Source organism: Otolemur garnettii, unplaced genomic scaffold (genome assembly GCF_000181295.1).
Source record: "Otolemur garnettii isolate 467f Iridium unplaced genomic scaffold, OtoGar3 scaffold00017, whole genome shotgun sequence".
In the NCBI taxonomy this organism is placed as follows: Eukaryota; Metazoa; Chordata; class Mammalia; order Primates; family Galagidae; genus Otolemur; species Otolemur garnettii.
The window spans coordinates 7,229,922-7,245,986 of record NW_003852412.1 but is presented as its reverse complement, the minus strand read 5'-3'; the positions used below and the strand labels follow the sequence as shown (position 1 = coordinate 7,245,986).

Sequence of the window (16,065 nt, the reverse complement as noted above, 5' to 3'; positions counted from 1 at the left end):
CCTGTAGTCCCAGCTACTTGGGAGGCTGAGGCAAGAGAATCACTTAAGTCCAAGAGTTGGGGGTTGCTGTGAGCTGTGATGCCATAGTACTCTACTGAGGGCGACATAATGATACTCTGCCTCAAAAACAAAACATAAAAACTCTCTGTCTAAAGACATGATACCTAAATGTAATATAAAACCCTGGACCAGACTGTGTATATAGGATGTTACTGAGACAACTGACAAAATTGTAATGTGGACTGTAAAAAACCAAATTTCCTTAATTTGCCAACTGCACGTGGTTTCACAAGAGAATACCCTGGCTTTTAGGATATATACATCAAAATATTAAGGGCTAAAGACGTATGCAGCCTACTTTCAAATGATCCAAAAAAAAAAAATGAGCGTATTATTGGGAAAGGGGAAAAAAACAAACAAATGGAACAAAATGTTACCAACTGGGGAATCCAGGTAAAGTGTATTTGGGAGTTCTCTGAATTATTCTCATAGCTTTTCTGTAAGTTTAAAATTATTTAAAAATTGTATCTTAAAAATCCAGCTTTGACTCTGTTCATCCTCCCCTACTACTCAATCTCTCTGTTCCCTTCCAGTCACCTTCTCCCTACTCCATTCCACTGAGACAGGTTTTCATGTTGCCAAACCCAACAATTTTTTCTTGGCCTCATCTTAATTTCTTCAGAGTTCTGAACACAGTGACCACTCTTTCACCCACCTCTTTGCTTGTAGTACCACTTGTCCTTAGTTTTCCTTTTTATCTCACTGGTTGCTCTTTGTCAATTTCTTTCCTGGCTCCCCATCCCTCAACATCCTAGGTCCCCTTCTTTTCTCTATTTGCATACCCTCATCTAGTTTGTGCCATTAAATAGCACTTCAAATTCCAGATTCAAGTATCCAACGTCTCACAAGATACATTTGCTTGTTTATTAAATGGGCATCTCAAACTTTGCAGGCTGAAACAGAATTTTCTTTTCTCCTTAGTTTTTTTTTTTAAAGAGATGAGGCCTACCTATGCTGCCCAGGCTGGTACTGAGCTCTTGGCCTCAAATGATCTTCCTGCCTCAGCCTCAAAAGAAGCTGAAACTACAGGCCTGAGCCGCTGTGCTGGGATCTGAAACATCTCGAGTCCCTTCTCCCTCCCATTCAAATCTGCTCCTCCCCCTGCTACCTATTATCACTAACTGTCACTAGTTTTTACTTAGTTGTTCAGGTCAAATATATAGATCAGAGGCAATGATTTTTATTTTCCTCACATCCCACATCAGCAGCCAGTGGTTTCAAAAATACTCTCAAAATATGCTCCGAGTCTGACTACTTCCCACCCTCTCCACTGTCCACCCCAGTCCAGATGGTCTCCTGTAATAGATTTCCCTGCCTCCTCTTTTGTTCTCTCACAGCCCATTCTCTGAGACAAAGCAGAAAAACTGATCTTGTTATCTGCAATTAAATGTCTTTCCTCCATGAAAACCATACAACGGTTTCCTATCATACTTACAATAAAACCTTACATCCTTACAGCTTACAAAACTATTTCTAATCTGGCCCTTGCCTATTTTTCTGAACTTATATCCCAGCAATCTTGTCCCCTTTCTTCATTATGTTCCAGTCTCACTGGTTTTCTTCCAGTTCCCCAATCAGGCTAAGCTTGTTCCCACACAAAGGCCCGTACTTTTATTTGCCCTTTCACCAAATATTCATATTGTTCACTCCTTTCCCTCATTCAGATTGACTGTTAAAACACTTAAAAAAAGGCAAAAGTCCTCTTCCCTTTCCCCCCTACCCTGCTAGTCTCTATTTCCTTTCATTGCTTTATTTATTTTTTTGTGAGACAGAGTCTCTCAAGCTGTCACCCTGGGTAGTGCCATGGCGTCACAGCTCACAGCAAACTCAAACTCTTGGGCTCAAGCGATTCTCTTCCTTCAGCTTCCCAAGTAGCTGGGACTACAGGTACCTGCCATAACGCCTGGCTATTTTGTTGTTGTTGTTGTTGTTGCAGTTGTCATTCTTGTTTTAGCTGATCTGGGCCGGGTTTGACCCGCCAGCCTCGGTGTTTGTGGCTGGCATCCTACCCACTGAGCTACGGATGCTGCCAACATTGCTTTATTTTTTTAATAGCTAATTTTTCCTTTCTAATTAAAACGAATTTTAAAGTAAAAAATGAATGTGAATGTTTCTCATTATTAAAAAAAGAAAAGCAAACAATATGATATGTATCCTTGTAGAGCTCTTCTTTGTCCACTTAAATACATAAGTATCTGTAGAAACAAAAATGTTTTATTTCTGTTCTATAACAAACTTCAAAATATGCCCTTGCTTTCCTAGTCATTATAGGTATATTTCACTATTAATCATGGTCTATTGATGAACACAACCTGTTTATAATTTTGCACCATTACAAACTATTCATTTAACAAATAATTACTACATTCAGGCACTATTATAGTTGCTGCAGACGTAGCAATAAATAAAACAAAGACTTCAAGGCCAACCTGAGCAGTGTATCTCTAAGAAAAAAAAAGTTAACCAAGCATGGTGGTATGCACCTGTAGTCCCAGCTATTCAAGAGGCTGAGGTAGGAGGACTGCATGAGCCCAGGAGTTTGAGGCTGCAGTGAGCTATGATGGTACCACTGCATTCCAGCCTTTGTGACAGACTGAGACGTATTTCTAAATAAGTAAAAACCAAAAAAACAAAGATATCTGCCCTTTTGAGGCTTATATTCTCGTGGGAGGAGAAAGACAATAAACAGAGTAAAATATATAGTGTAAACTTTTTACTGAAAAGGATCAGATACTAAACATTTTAGGCTTTACAGGTCACATATGTCTGTCATAGATTTTTTTTTGCTTTGTTTAACAACCCTTTAAAACTGTTAAAACATTCTTAACTTACAGGTTGTCAAGAACAGGCCAGAAGCTTATGAAGCTGTGGTTTGCTGACCCTTGAGATATGTGTTAGGAGGTAGTGTGTGCTATGCAAAACCCAAAAATGACTTCAGGCTAAGAGGGGTTGGGAAGAGGGCAAAATAGGATGTAGTGTTGGGTGTTTAGAGAAAAAAAGATGTGAGCAAAAGCTCATAGGTGAGGCCATTGAGCCATGCAGGTAATTGGGAGAAGTACATTACAGATAGTGGAGCCCACTAAAGCAAAGGTTCTAAAGTAGGAACATGACAGAAATGTTTAAGATATAGCAAGGAAGCCAATATACAAAAGGAGAAAGCAGTAATAGAAAATGAAATCAGGAAGGTAAGGGGAAAGAGAAGTGGTTTGGGCAGATTATGTAGGCCATTGTAAAGACTGGCCTTTTCTGAGTGAATGAGAGATAAGGTCTTAGTCCCTTTTGGATGCCTTAACAAAATACTAGATAGTTTATAAGCAATAGAAATTTTGTTTCTCACAGTTCTCCAGAGGCTGAGAAGTCCAAGACACATTCAGTATCTGGTGAGTGCTTGTTTTTAGCTCATAGGCAGCTCCTTCTTATGTGTATCCTCAAGAAATTAAGGGACAATGTATCTCTCTAGGACCTCTTTTATAAGGGCACTAATCCTATTCATGAGTATTCCACTCCCATGACTTAATGGCCTCCCAAAGATCTCATTTCCTGATAGTGTCATCTTGGGGGTAAGGATTTCAACATATGAATTTTAAGAAGACACATACATTCAGTCAGACCACACCAGGAGCCACCGCAGGGCTTTAAATGTATAAGGGACAGAGACTCTTAATTTGTAAAAGGCTTGAGAAAATACTGTGAGGAGAGGGTAGGGTAGGATGAGCAGATCAGGCAGCAATCTATTTTAGGAATCCAACAAGAGATGATGGTAGTAGCTTGGACCAGGGTGGTGGCAGTGGGAGGTGATGAGGCATGGTAGAGTTTTGAATGCATTTTGATGATACAGAAAACAAGACTGTTCTCAAAGGACGGATATGAAGAGTAAAATAAAAAATAATGCCAAGATTCCTGAGCTATAGAAGGTTAGAGTTACCACTGATAGAAAAAGGGAAGACTATAGGGAAAGCAGGCATTGGGGAGGAAGCTCAGGAGTTTAGTTTTTGATATGTTAAGTTTTATGTTTTATTAAGACATTCAGGTAGAAATGAGAGACTGGGATTAGAAAGAGGAGCTAGGTTTGGCGTCTGTGGCTCAAGTGGCTTGAACCACAGGCACCATCCACATACACCTAAGGTGGCAGGTTTGAATCCAGCCCGGGCCCACCAAACAACAATGATGGCTGTAACCAAAAAAATAGCTGGGTGCTGTGGCGGGCACCTGTGGTGCCAGCTACTTGGGAGGCTGAGGCAGGAGACTCGCTTGAGCCCAGGAGTTGGAGGTTGCTGTGAGCTGTAAAGCCACAGCACTCTACCCAGGGGGACAGCTTGAGGCTCTGTCTCAAAAAAAAAAAAAGAAAGAAAAAAGAAAAAAGAAAAAAAGAAAAAAAAATAGAAATGATTCAATAGAACAAAATTGAATGCTGTGGAAGGAGAGAAAAGCTGAAGCAAAGTCCTTGGGCAGATGAAGGAAAATGGAATCTACTACAAAAGCAGACATATACGTGAACAGTTAATCTAAGGTAACAGGCACAAAGACAGCATGTACTGATGCTGATGGGGTAGTAGTGAGTCTGTGAAAGGTCTCTTCTGCTTAATTTTCTTAGCAAGGTAGGAAGCAAAGTCACAAGCAGAAAGTGAGGACAGGAAAAGAGATATAGAAGGTTTGAGGAAAAGAATATATGAAATACTTGTTGAGAAGAGAGGGAAAGAGAACAGACTAGGAAAATACAGTTATGACCACCAGGCAGCATAAAGGACCCACCTGAGGTCTGTGGTTGAGTGTTTTTTTCTGGCCACATTCAGTTACATAGGGGCAAATGGAATTTAAAGCAAGGCACTGCTTTCAACTAGGGCTCTGACTTGCAAATAAGCAAAGAACAAGGAAGGCAATCTGAAGGAGTCATTAAAATGATTAACCATAGAGCGTAAGTTGAGTAAATTCCACATAAAAGAAAGTGTAAACATCAAGAGGGTAAGTGGCAGGGTAACAATAACAGGATCAATGCGTTAGAGATTCCACTGAAGTCAGCAAATGGTTGGGGTTGAGACACTAAGAATAAAATGCAAAAATAATAGTAGTGGTCACAGAGTAAAACATGATATAATAACTATGAAGGGACTGAAGTCACTAACAACACAAGAGGGTATCACTGTGGGAATGTGTGGCTGAGTAGGGTAGATGGGAAACACTGAAGAGGGGTCCAGGAAATGAGAGGTCAGGGTATTGGAAGGATCAGTTTACATAGGTTCTTGTCAATTTCACCGTAAAGCCCAAGGTGGTATTGGAGAGAACAGCGAACCTTTATGACATAACCCAAAGCTGAGGATTTCAGGAAGGGAGAAAGAATAGACTGAAAGCAATAAAGAAACTTGTGACAGATACCTTTCCCATCTCTAAGAACACTGGTAAGGAAAGCTTCAGAAAAAACAAACAAAACCTGATATAAATGTACAGTGGAGAAGAGTCAAGTTTGTATTAGAGCAAGAAAATGAAGGGAAATAAACGTTTAAGAATAGGTAGAGACTGGATTTTGCAGACGATGGCAGTAATTTCCAGAAGGCACAGTACAAGGGCATGAAGAATTGGAGAGGGGTTTAAAAACTATAAAGTATAGATCCTTTTATAAATGGAGGGCTGGAGATGAAAGGGGACCTAAAAGTCCGGATGTTCTCTGGTTATGACAAACAATAACACCAGCACACATGACTCTTCATATACTAAGTTGTTTCTCTAAGAAATGGAAACCGCTTGACTTTAAAATTAATATAGCTGTACTGATTTATTCAATGAATGAATTTCCCTACAACCTTGTCAATACTTACTAACCTTTTGCACTTTTGCCAGTATGAATAAAAAAAAAGAATTACTGCTTTACTTTGCATTTCCCTACTGGTGAGGTAGAGAATTATTTCATGTTTACTACTTAGCTATATTTCCTTTTCTATGAATTTGCCCCTTTTAGAAATTGAGTTTTCTTCCCTTTTCTTACTATTTATAGTGCTTTAAAAAAAAATAAAACATTGGCTGGGCACAGTGGCTCACGCCTGTAATCCTAGCACTCTGGGAGGCCAAAGCAGGTGGATTGCTTGAGCTGACAAGAACAGCCTGAACAAGAGTGAGACCCTGTCTCTACTAAAAATATAAAAACTGAGGCAAGAGGATCACTTGAGCCCAAGAGTTGGAGGTTGCTGTGAGCTACGACACCGTAGCACTCTATTCAGGGTGACTGCTTGAGACTGTCTCAAAAAATAAATAAATAAATAAAACATCTGACCAGGTGCAGTGGCTCACACCTGTAATCCTAGCATTCTGGGAGGCCAAGGCAGGTGGACTACTTGAGCTCATGAGTTGGAAGAACCCATCTCTAAAACAGCCGGGTATTGTGGCAGATGCCTGTAGTACCAGGCAAAAGGATCACCTGACCCCAAGACTTTGAGGTTGCTGTAAGCTATGATGCCATGGCACTCTACCAAGGGCAACAAAGTGAGACTCTGTCTCAAAAATAAATAAATAAAATGAAACATCTATTTTATTCTGCTCTTAATGATTCGCAGCAATCAATGTTCTAAATTCCCCACTTCAGATCTCTCAATAGCTCATGCTAAGGTGGTACAGGCTCAGTAGGTTCTCTCTCCCCCAAATCTCTTTCTACTACATATTAGTAGTAGATGATACTACTAATTAAGGCCCACAGGTCAAAGCTGGCCACAATCATTAGTTTCCTACCTGTGACTGCTTTTGCACAACAATGGCAAAATCTGTATAGCCCAGGAGGTAGAAAATATCTACTATCTTGCCTTTTACAAAAGAAATTTATGGAGCCAGGTGCTATGCCTTTCAGGATCCCTGAACTACTTAAAGAGTTCTAAGAGCAAAACAGGTCCTTATCTTTGCTGATAAACTCCCTGAAAAGCTGCTCCTATTTCTCAAAATACCGCAGACATTCCCCCCAACTCTCTTCAAAGAATCTGTCACTGACACCTTCTCTGGTGTCTCCTCAGATTTATATCATAAAAACTGAATTATACTTATGGCACTTGTTTGTTTACATTTCTCCTTCTCCACTAGCAGGGAAAGTTCATTGAGTCCAAGAAATAATCCCAGCACCACTAAATGGCACACAAAATCCTTCATGGGTTGCTATCTTTCTCATCATTTCCTACAAGAGATAGTTCTCATAGGAACTATGAGGAGCATGTTCGCTTATGCTCCAACCAAAATAAACTACTTACATTATTTCATTAAATTTTTTTCAAAAATATAATTTCTAATGGCAGCATAATGATCAATAGCTCTAAAACTTTATTTCTTTAAAATTTTGGTGGGTACCTTTCTAATTATTTATTTATAAATAATATTCATGATTTGCTGCAATATTTCTCTTCTCTAGTAAAGACAAAAGCAGTGAATCTTGTCATTTCTGGGATCTACCCTCTTCACCTCTGGTAGCAATTTAAGCATCTAGGATAAAGGGACTCCACTGATAGATTATTTTACTAATGGCTTCAGAGACAACTATAAATTGCAACTCAAATGTGTTATGTGTCTATTTCTTGGCCCTGATTTTCAGAATAAAATGACTCTCCTACACCTTATAGGTAGTTTTATTTTTATCTGAAACATTAGTATTTTTTCCCTTGAAGAATTTTATTTACCAGGTTTTTTTTTTTTTTTTGAGACAGAGTCTTACTATGTCACCCTCTTAGGGTGCCATGGCATCATAGCTCACAGGCTTAAGTAATTCTCTTGCTTCAGCCTCCCAAGTAGCTGGGACTACAGGCACCCACCACAACACCTGGCTATTTTTTTGTTGTAGTTGCCATTGTTATTTGGCAGGCCCAGGCTGGGTTTGAATCCGCTAGCCCCAGTGTACATGGCCACTGAGCTATAGACACCGAGCCACATATAGCAAAGTCTTAACTGTGAAAAAATCCAACAAGCTCAGAAAAAATATTGGAAGCAAATGCACCAAAGGGCTTACATCTATCATACAGCCCTGATACTGGTGATTTTCATTATTTTAGGATTATTTTCTATAGTTTTCTATTATAATTAATAATGATATAGATAATGATAGCAGGTATTATTTATGGAACACTTACTACATGCAGGCCTAGTTTTAAGAGCTTATTGTATTAACTCATTTAATCTTCATAACATTATGAGATTTTTAAAAAGATTAAGTAACACGCCCAAGGTCACACAAATAATTACAGAAGGTACCAAAATTTGAATCCAAGTAGTCTGGCTGGCTTTAAGCCACCTACTCTGTACTTTCTAAACTACCCAGGTGCTATGCCTTACAGGATCTCTGAATAAAGCATAAAGTTTTTGCTTTATTTTAAAATTTAACCATTAAAAAGGTGGTCTTCACAGTTACCAGCTTTCTTTCAGCACTGTGTTCAAATATTTGCCCTGCCATCAAGTACCTTTTTGGGATAAGATGTAGCCACCATTCCTGTAGTTTCTATCTACTCCCCCAAATTCCACGACTAACAAAAAACAAAACAAAAAAATTACAAGACAAATCTAAATCCTCATTTCTGGTTTTACTATCTCATTTGACCACTGACATTCTGGAACTCTAACATTCTTACTTATTATACACCAACTGACAATACTTCAAGGAATCCTTTCCAGTATGAAGATTTTAAGAGTAACCCAATCAAACTTGGTTTCTAGAACCTCTCCAACATTATTACCCGGCCATATAAATACAAATCACCATTACCACTGCCATGGTTTGGGTATGGTTTGTCCCCACCAAAACTCAAGTTGAAATACGGAACTCAAGTTCCAAATGCGGTGGTATTGGGAGGTGGAGTCTAGTGGGAAGTGTTTGGGCGGGGAGGAGGGAGAGATCCCTCAGGAATGGTTTGGTGCTGTTTTCTCCTCAGTGAGGTCTCTCTCTCCTAACTGGATTAGTTCTCATGAGAATGAATTAGTTCTCTGACAATGGGTTGTCATAAAGCCAGAACCCCCCTCAGGTTTGCCCCTCTTTGTCGGTCTTCTTCCGCTTGACTTTCTCCAATATTTTATAAACAGGCAGCACCAAAAGCCGACCAGATGGCGGCGCCATGCTTCTTGTACTTCCCAGCCTGTAGAACTATAGGTTAAAATAATCCTCTTCTCTTTATAAATGACCCACTCTCAGGTGTTCTTTTACAGCAACACAAAACTGACTTAAGAGGCCATTCTTGCAAACATTTATCTTCCCTTGTGAAGTTCAACCCCTCTACATCCCAGGAGATGCCTCACCTGCCAACACTCACCAGCTATCTACTATGACACTGGCTGAACCAACCAACTGAAAAAAGATCCTCAATATTAAGGGAATTTCACTGCCTCTGATCCTTCCACTCTGAAGATGGCATTGTTCTCCATTGTTTTTAAGACCTCATCAGTTAATCAATCATTTTCTTTCAGCTTTCTCACCCTTTTGCTGGTAAACATAACTGTTTTGGAGGAAATTTTTGGCATGAATATGCATTCATGTATCAACCTCAGAAAGAAATATTCATAATTTATATCGTGGCCTGTAAAAATTACCCCCACTCACTACTGTGCTCCTATCTGCAGTTTATACTTGATAAATTTATTTTATTACTATCTTATTTGGTTTGGCTTTATTATCAGATTTCCTTAAAAAAAAAAGTTTGCAGAATCCAACATGGTTAAAATCCAAGAACTTCTAAACACAGGGCATTTACATTTCAAGGTAATATGGCATTTATAGCATTTAGCTGCAAAACAAAGTTCCTATGACAGCTTTAAACATAAATAAGGAAAAACACAGTCATAAAAACAAAGAAAATAATAACAAGTATTGATACGGAAAAAAATTTACGACCTGAATCATATTTTTACCAAAATCTTAGCCTGCTCAGATTATAGAGTGGACTATAGGCCCCCTGGGAGTGAAGACAGAATTGCAAAAAAGATTTGTATAGTTATTTCAGAGGGAGGAATTTAATAATTCCTGAGTAGGATAAAGATGCAATCACATCAAGGCTAATTCTAGGGTGGAGGTCCCTTTTAGGAAAAAGAAAATGGAACACTAATGCTTCACAAGGCTCTCATTAAATTACATAAAGTAAAAACTGTACTGACAAAACTACTAGGCATTCAAGCATTGCATATGCCGGGGAGTAAAAGGACCTTCAAACTAGTATTTCCCTTTTGCAGTTGTAGATTTTCCACTTGGTGCAGCCATTCTCTAGAACGACTGGGGTCCAGGGTAGGGTAAAAGTAGAAAATAGAATCTTCCCCCCCCCCCAAACAGAATCATTCCCTTTTTCACTAAATACAACTTTTTAACCGCATATGAAAAGCTTTGATATAACAGGGAAACTTACAACCCAGCTGGAAGTTTTGTTATCCTAAAAATGACCACGTTAGGACAGCCATTTTACAATCCTCAGTTCCAAATACCTACTACACCATAACACCTCACATTTAAAAAGTATCTTTTTTTTAAAAGTACCAGTTAGGCACTCATCATTTAAGTCATGGTTGTCTCAAACCAGGGCAGTTATTAAGCTTCTTAATGCATCTGTCAACATCAATTTGTGGATAGCTTCCAATTTCAAATTTCTACATTTACGTTTGCTGTGCGACCAAACTGATTACTGATTAAGATAATGGACTCAAACCGTAAGCAACACTTGCAAAATTTAGTTGACTTTTTAAAATCAGTAAACAACAGGAAATCATTTTTAAAGGAAGAAAGCCATTTTCCAAACACTTTGTGGTGGCCGGTCTGCTTCTCAGCAGCTGTTTCTGGTTGAGTGTACGCGTGAGAGCCGAGGAAGAAGTGCAAAAACCACAAATCCACTCATAACCCATTCAGTTACAAACATTAAAATTATGTAAACAGGTCGTCAGGTCAAGAGGCCCCAAGGAGAAAGAACCTCCAGAAGAAAACAGATCAGCAAGCTGAATGGTAGGTAAGACGATAGCTGGTGAGTGCGGGCACGGGACACCAGGCGAAGGGGACCAGGGCAGGACAAAGACCGGCCCGTTTCGGGCAGCGTCCGACCGTGCCCAGCACCGGTGGGAAGCAGGCGTCCGGGCAGCGGACTGCAGCACCCAAGGGCCTCCAAACGCCGCGGCTAACAGGCGGGGCAAAAGCTCCCTCGGGCATCAGATCCTTCCCTTCCCGCAGCCCCTAACCGTCTCCAGGCCCTGACCTCGGACACCTGAAGAGCCGCCGCCGTCTGCCCCCTACCCGGGTCCCGCAAGGCGCCTGAGCTGGCAGCTGTTGGGCTTAGAACCGCGCCGCCGCCGCCGCCGAGCTCCAAACGGCCGGGCGGGCACCGGGACGGCGGGCGAGCCCGGCGGCTTTCAGCCTGGCGCGTCAGGCAGCGTCGGAACTCCCTGCCTCCGCTCCCGCCTCTCCAGTCAGGGGCCGCGCACCCTCACGCCACCTACCCGGTCCCACACCATCCCAGAGGCCTCGGGCGCTCAGGCCTTCTGCCGAAGCGGCGTTGCCTCCTGTCGGGGGCCTGAAATGGCTGCGGAACAAAGAGAATCTCGGCTCCTGCGAGCGCCGGTCCGATTGGCCGGGGGGCGGGGCCCGCCGCGGGAACGTTCGGCGGCGGTCGCCTTGGTAACGGCGGCGGGGCTGGGAAAACTGCGGCCTGAGCTCGCGGGGCCCTCGGGGCCTGTGGCAGCGGTTTCCAAGTGGGCTCTGCAGCCTCGGGCTTCGGCCCGGCCAGGGGCTCCCGAATGCTCGCGCCCCCTGCGGTCGGCGCTCTGGCCGGAGCCTTCGGCTGGCGGTCGCAGCCGCTGCTGACGCTGCCGGGCGCGCTGGGGCAGCGAGCAAAATGCCCTGCGAGTATGGTCGCATGCGGGTTGTGCAGGGCCCTCCTGGGAAGACGACCCTGCCTGCCCCTGTCTGAATTCTGTACCCCTGCATAACCCCCAGGTGACAGCCGTACCCCGGGAGCCTGTTCAATACCGAACATATCCCATAATAATACAATTCCTCCGTCTCTGATAAAAAGCAGACATGGCTTCGGTAGATAGATGTAGGCGGACGGTTGCTTGTTTAGTACAAAACAGCCTTTTGAGGTATGCTGTTATCTAGTATAATTTTAACTACTATATAGTTAAAATTAAGTGATCTATAAAATTCTCTTACGTTTCCAGGTGTGTATTCATATAAAACTGTATTTTCTTGCTCTTTGAAATACCAAGGCCTTCTCTCCTTGACCGGCCATCATGAGAAATTAAAATGTCTTCTATTTTCTGAACAGTAAATAATTCAAAATGGGAGTAGACGTTTTTATACCCAATTGTATAATGGCAATGAATAAATATCAGTTCCTTTGCCCCCAATTATTCATATATAAATTTACTGTCTATAAATATTTAAAATTTGCAGAGCTGGGTGATTATTTTCTACGGAGATAATGCTGTTGATAATATTTCTCACATGATCAATCAAATACCAGAAGTTTCGACTATCTTAATTGAAAGTGCTGTATATGTTTTGGAAATGTGTAGCAATTATTGCTATCCAGGCATATTCTAGATAAAATTGCAGTATCTGATACTAGAAAATTTTTTTTTTAATTTTTGCTGAGACAAATTTTTTTTAATAAATCTGTTAATTTTCATTTGTAACAGCAGTAATTTTACAGGAACAGCTAATTTATTTAAACTAAAATTTGAGACCAAAGGACTTTTTTTATCGTTAGAAAATTGAACTTAGCAAGGGAAAATATTTTAAATAACTAAAATACTCATCTGATTTCAGCATTTGCTAATGTTAATTTGATAGCAATTGGATACAGTAGTGTACATTGAAAAGTGACTCCCAAACAGGAATAGGTTACTAAGAAAAAAATTTAATACAAACCTTCCTTAATGACAATTCAGTATATCTGCAGGAAAATTTGCCCAGAATAAGTATAGTTGCTCAAATAACAAACAGGGCTTATTACTGCATTTGAAATGTCACATAGTGGAATAGAGAACTGAACAAATCAGGGGATGTGTGGTATTCGCATTCTACTTTGCTAAAAAAGAAAATAGGAATATTTTAATGTAAAGGAGTAGCAAATAGTGACAGATGTAAAAAACTACTAAGCAGTTAGTACAAAATTCACCTGATTAATAGTTTGGAAATAATTGAAATGAATAGGAAAAAAAAGCATTATTTAGCATAAGAGGGGTTTTTGCCCAAAATCTTTTAAAAGAAAAAGATCTCGATTATGGGATAATATAAGATTGATTTAGGCAAACTAAATATTCTTTATTTAAAGTTTAAATGACAGTGAATGAAAAATGTTAATATATCATACTTATGTGTTCAATAGAGATGCTTATTTTAGCCCTTTTTTCTCAGGTTAAATTAATAATACATGTTTTAAAGGGTAAATTTTTCTTGCCATTAACAAAAATTTATTCACATGACTTTGTTTTTCTTTTCTCTTTGCACAGTTTGCACATGTAATAGCAGCTATCCAGGAGTATTTTCTCTTTGTACCCAAATATACTACCTCAATATAATATAGTGCTTCTGTTGTAGAACTTTGAAGAATTTTTCATATTTTAAAATGACTTATACTGAAATTAAAAATAGTAAATAAACTTTGTTAACTTCAAAACTTACTATAGATCTCTTATATTTTTAATTTCTGTATTAATTTTTTCTTAGGTGAAAAATTGACCAAGATAAAAATAAAAAATGTTAGAAGTTACAAAATAGCATTTAAAGAAGAAAGCATACCTATAAAATCTTATGTAGGAAGGAAAAGTGCTCACTCTGTCAAATGTATTAAGTAGTATCATCAAAATACATGTGAAGCTTGGAGGTGGAGGACCTGTATACAGATGCTGGCTTTACTACTTATGAATTATGAGATTCACTTTCTTTGTCTTAAATGGGATTAAATAAAATAAAGTATATAAAGAGCTCATTAGGAGACTGCCAGGCAGATTGTTAGAGGGCAATAAATGAAAGTATTGGTAGGCATTAATATAAATAAAAGAATAGATATGTGAGGAAAATGGTTATTGAGGAAAAAATGGCCTAGAAGTCCAAAAATTTTTAAGTAAGTGTTTTTAATAGGCAATTGTTGGTAAGAATATATAAACTCAGTAAGAATAAGTGCCTTTTGACACAAGCAAGCTTCTAAAATAGAATACTTCTGAGAAATACTGTTTCTATTTATACTTCTGGAAAGACATGGGAATTCTCCTTACATTATTTAACAGTACTAGGCAATTTAAGGAATTAGAATCCCATTGAAACATCTTTAGGTTAGTGTCATGAAAAAAAAATTTAAGTAATTATTTAGAAGAATTTAATTCAAATGTTGAATGAGGTCAGTTATAGACAATATCCAGAAATGTATAAATAATCTGTAGACATTCTCATTTAAAGCAAACCCAATATACAAGGCTTGAGTTTATAAAAAATTTAAATTAGGGAGTTACTAACTGGGGAAGAATTAACTTCAAAGTTCCTTTAACTATTAATACCTCTTAGTGATTAAAATATGACTCTATTTATTAAAAAGCATAGACTTCTACTTTTGGGAAGATGAAGTAGACATACTTTTCTCTATTCTTCCCACTAAGTACAACTGTAAATTCTGAGCATTACATATAAAACAAACATAAGAAAATTCTAGGGGGATTCTGGGAAGATGGCTGACCGGTAGCAAACCTCAGCAGAGGCTCCTGAGCAGAGGAAGAAAAACTAGACAGAATCAGACTCTACGAAGCCAAAGATGGGGAGCTGAGCCAAGAAAGAAGTTTGGTAAGCTGGAACTCCACGGAAGAGCATTTAAGAAAACAAATTACAGGTACAAAGCCTATTGACTAGAGGACAGGAGACCCCTCCCCCAAGTAAGGGGCCTGCAGCAGGCTATCTGAGAACAAGCAAGGAACAAAAACCTCTCATTTTACGTCATTGGAGAGAGCTGCTAAACTCCAGATCTCTTTCTCCAGGAAGGTCCCACTTACAAACCTAGACACCACCCACCAGGCATAAAATTGAACAGATATTTTCCCCCACAAGTCCAAACTCCCAGTCCACCCTTTCCTCCCTCACATGGCAGTCTGAAGTTCTGCCCCCTGCAGAGCACAGAGTGTTTGTTCTTGTCCTGAGAGATCTGGGCACAGTATGGTCTGCCAACCATCAAGATGGAATCTGTGACTGTCAGGGAAGAAAGAGGGTGTAGGAAGAAAGGGACACTTGGCAGGAGGAGGAGCAATCCCCTGGTTATGACTATGCCTGGCCAGTGGTAGTGTTGACCCTCAGTTTGTGCTGTGTCTGGCCGGACAGGGTGCAGAACCCCCGGCTCCAATAGTATCCACAGCAGGAGAGTGGTTGCCCCATGTGGACTTGAGTTTGGCAGACAGAGCTGGTCCCTGTTGGGCCTATGAGCAGAGGCTTAATAGGCATGGACTGCGACCTGAGAGCAAGGGTGTGGTCTCCTGATTCTAACAGAACCCTAGAGCAGCAGCTTACTGGGTGTGAGCCAAGACCTGAGGGCTAGGATGTGGTCCACTGTCTCCTGTGGGGCTAGTGAACAGAGACTTACCAGGTGAGGCCTGAGTCCTACAGGCAGAGTACAGTCCCCTGACTGCAACTGGTCTGGCAAGCAGAGGCTAGCTGGGTATGGACTGAGACCTATGGGCGGGGTATGGCCCCTAACTCCAGCTGGGCCTGTGAGCAGAGAAGCGGACAACAGTACGGACTGAGTCTGGCAGGAGGGAGTGTGAATCCTTGGCTCCAATTGTGCTGTTGGAGACCCTTGAATCCCTCTTTGTTGGGCAGGGTTTGCACTGCCTGAAACAATTGGGTTGGAACACGTGTCTGGGGCTATCCACTCAGGGACATTTCTGAGGTTGATCTTCAAAGTTCTATAGTGGAAAAGAAACTGAAAGGTGGGTGCTGGGCGCTGCAGCTGCTTGTATCTTTTCACAGTAGAGATTTAAATCTAATACTGTGGTTTCTTAGGATAGGTTAGAGGTTGGCTGATACCAAAACAGAGCTAG

At 40.4% G+C, this 16,065-nt stretch overlaps 1 protein-coding gene across 2 annotated transcripts in view; it reads right to left on the bottom strand.

The window, feature by feature from the left end:
- TNPO1 (transportin 1) overlaps window positions 1-11,646 on the bottom strand; it is a 100,823-nt gene extending 89,177 nt beyond the window's left edge. For both annotated transcript variants that reach the window (XM_023510865.1, XM_023510866.1), the window contains exon 1: window positions 11,482-11,646. In XM_023510865.1, coding sequence (XP_023366633.1) covers window positions 11,482-11,496 — 15 coding nt within the window. In that variant the 5' untranslated portion in view covers window positions 11,497-11,646. The remainder of the gene's footprint in view (window positions 1-11,481) is intronic.
- Window positions 11,647-16,065: the final 4,419 nt, after the last annotated feature.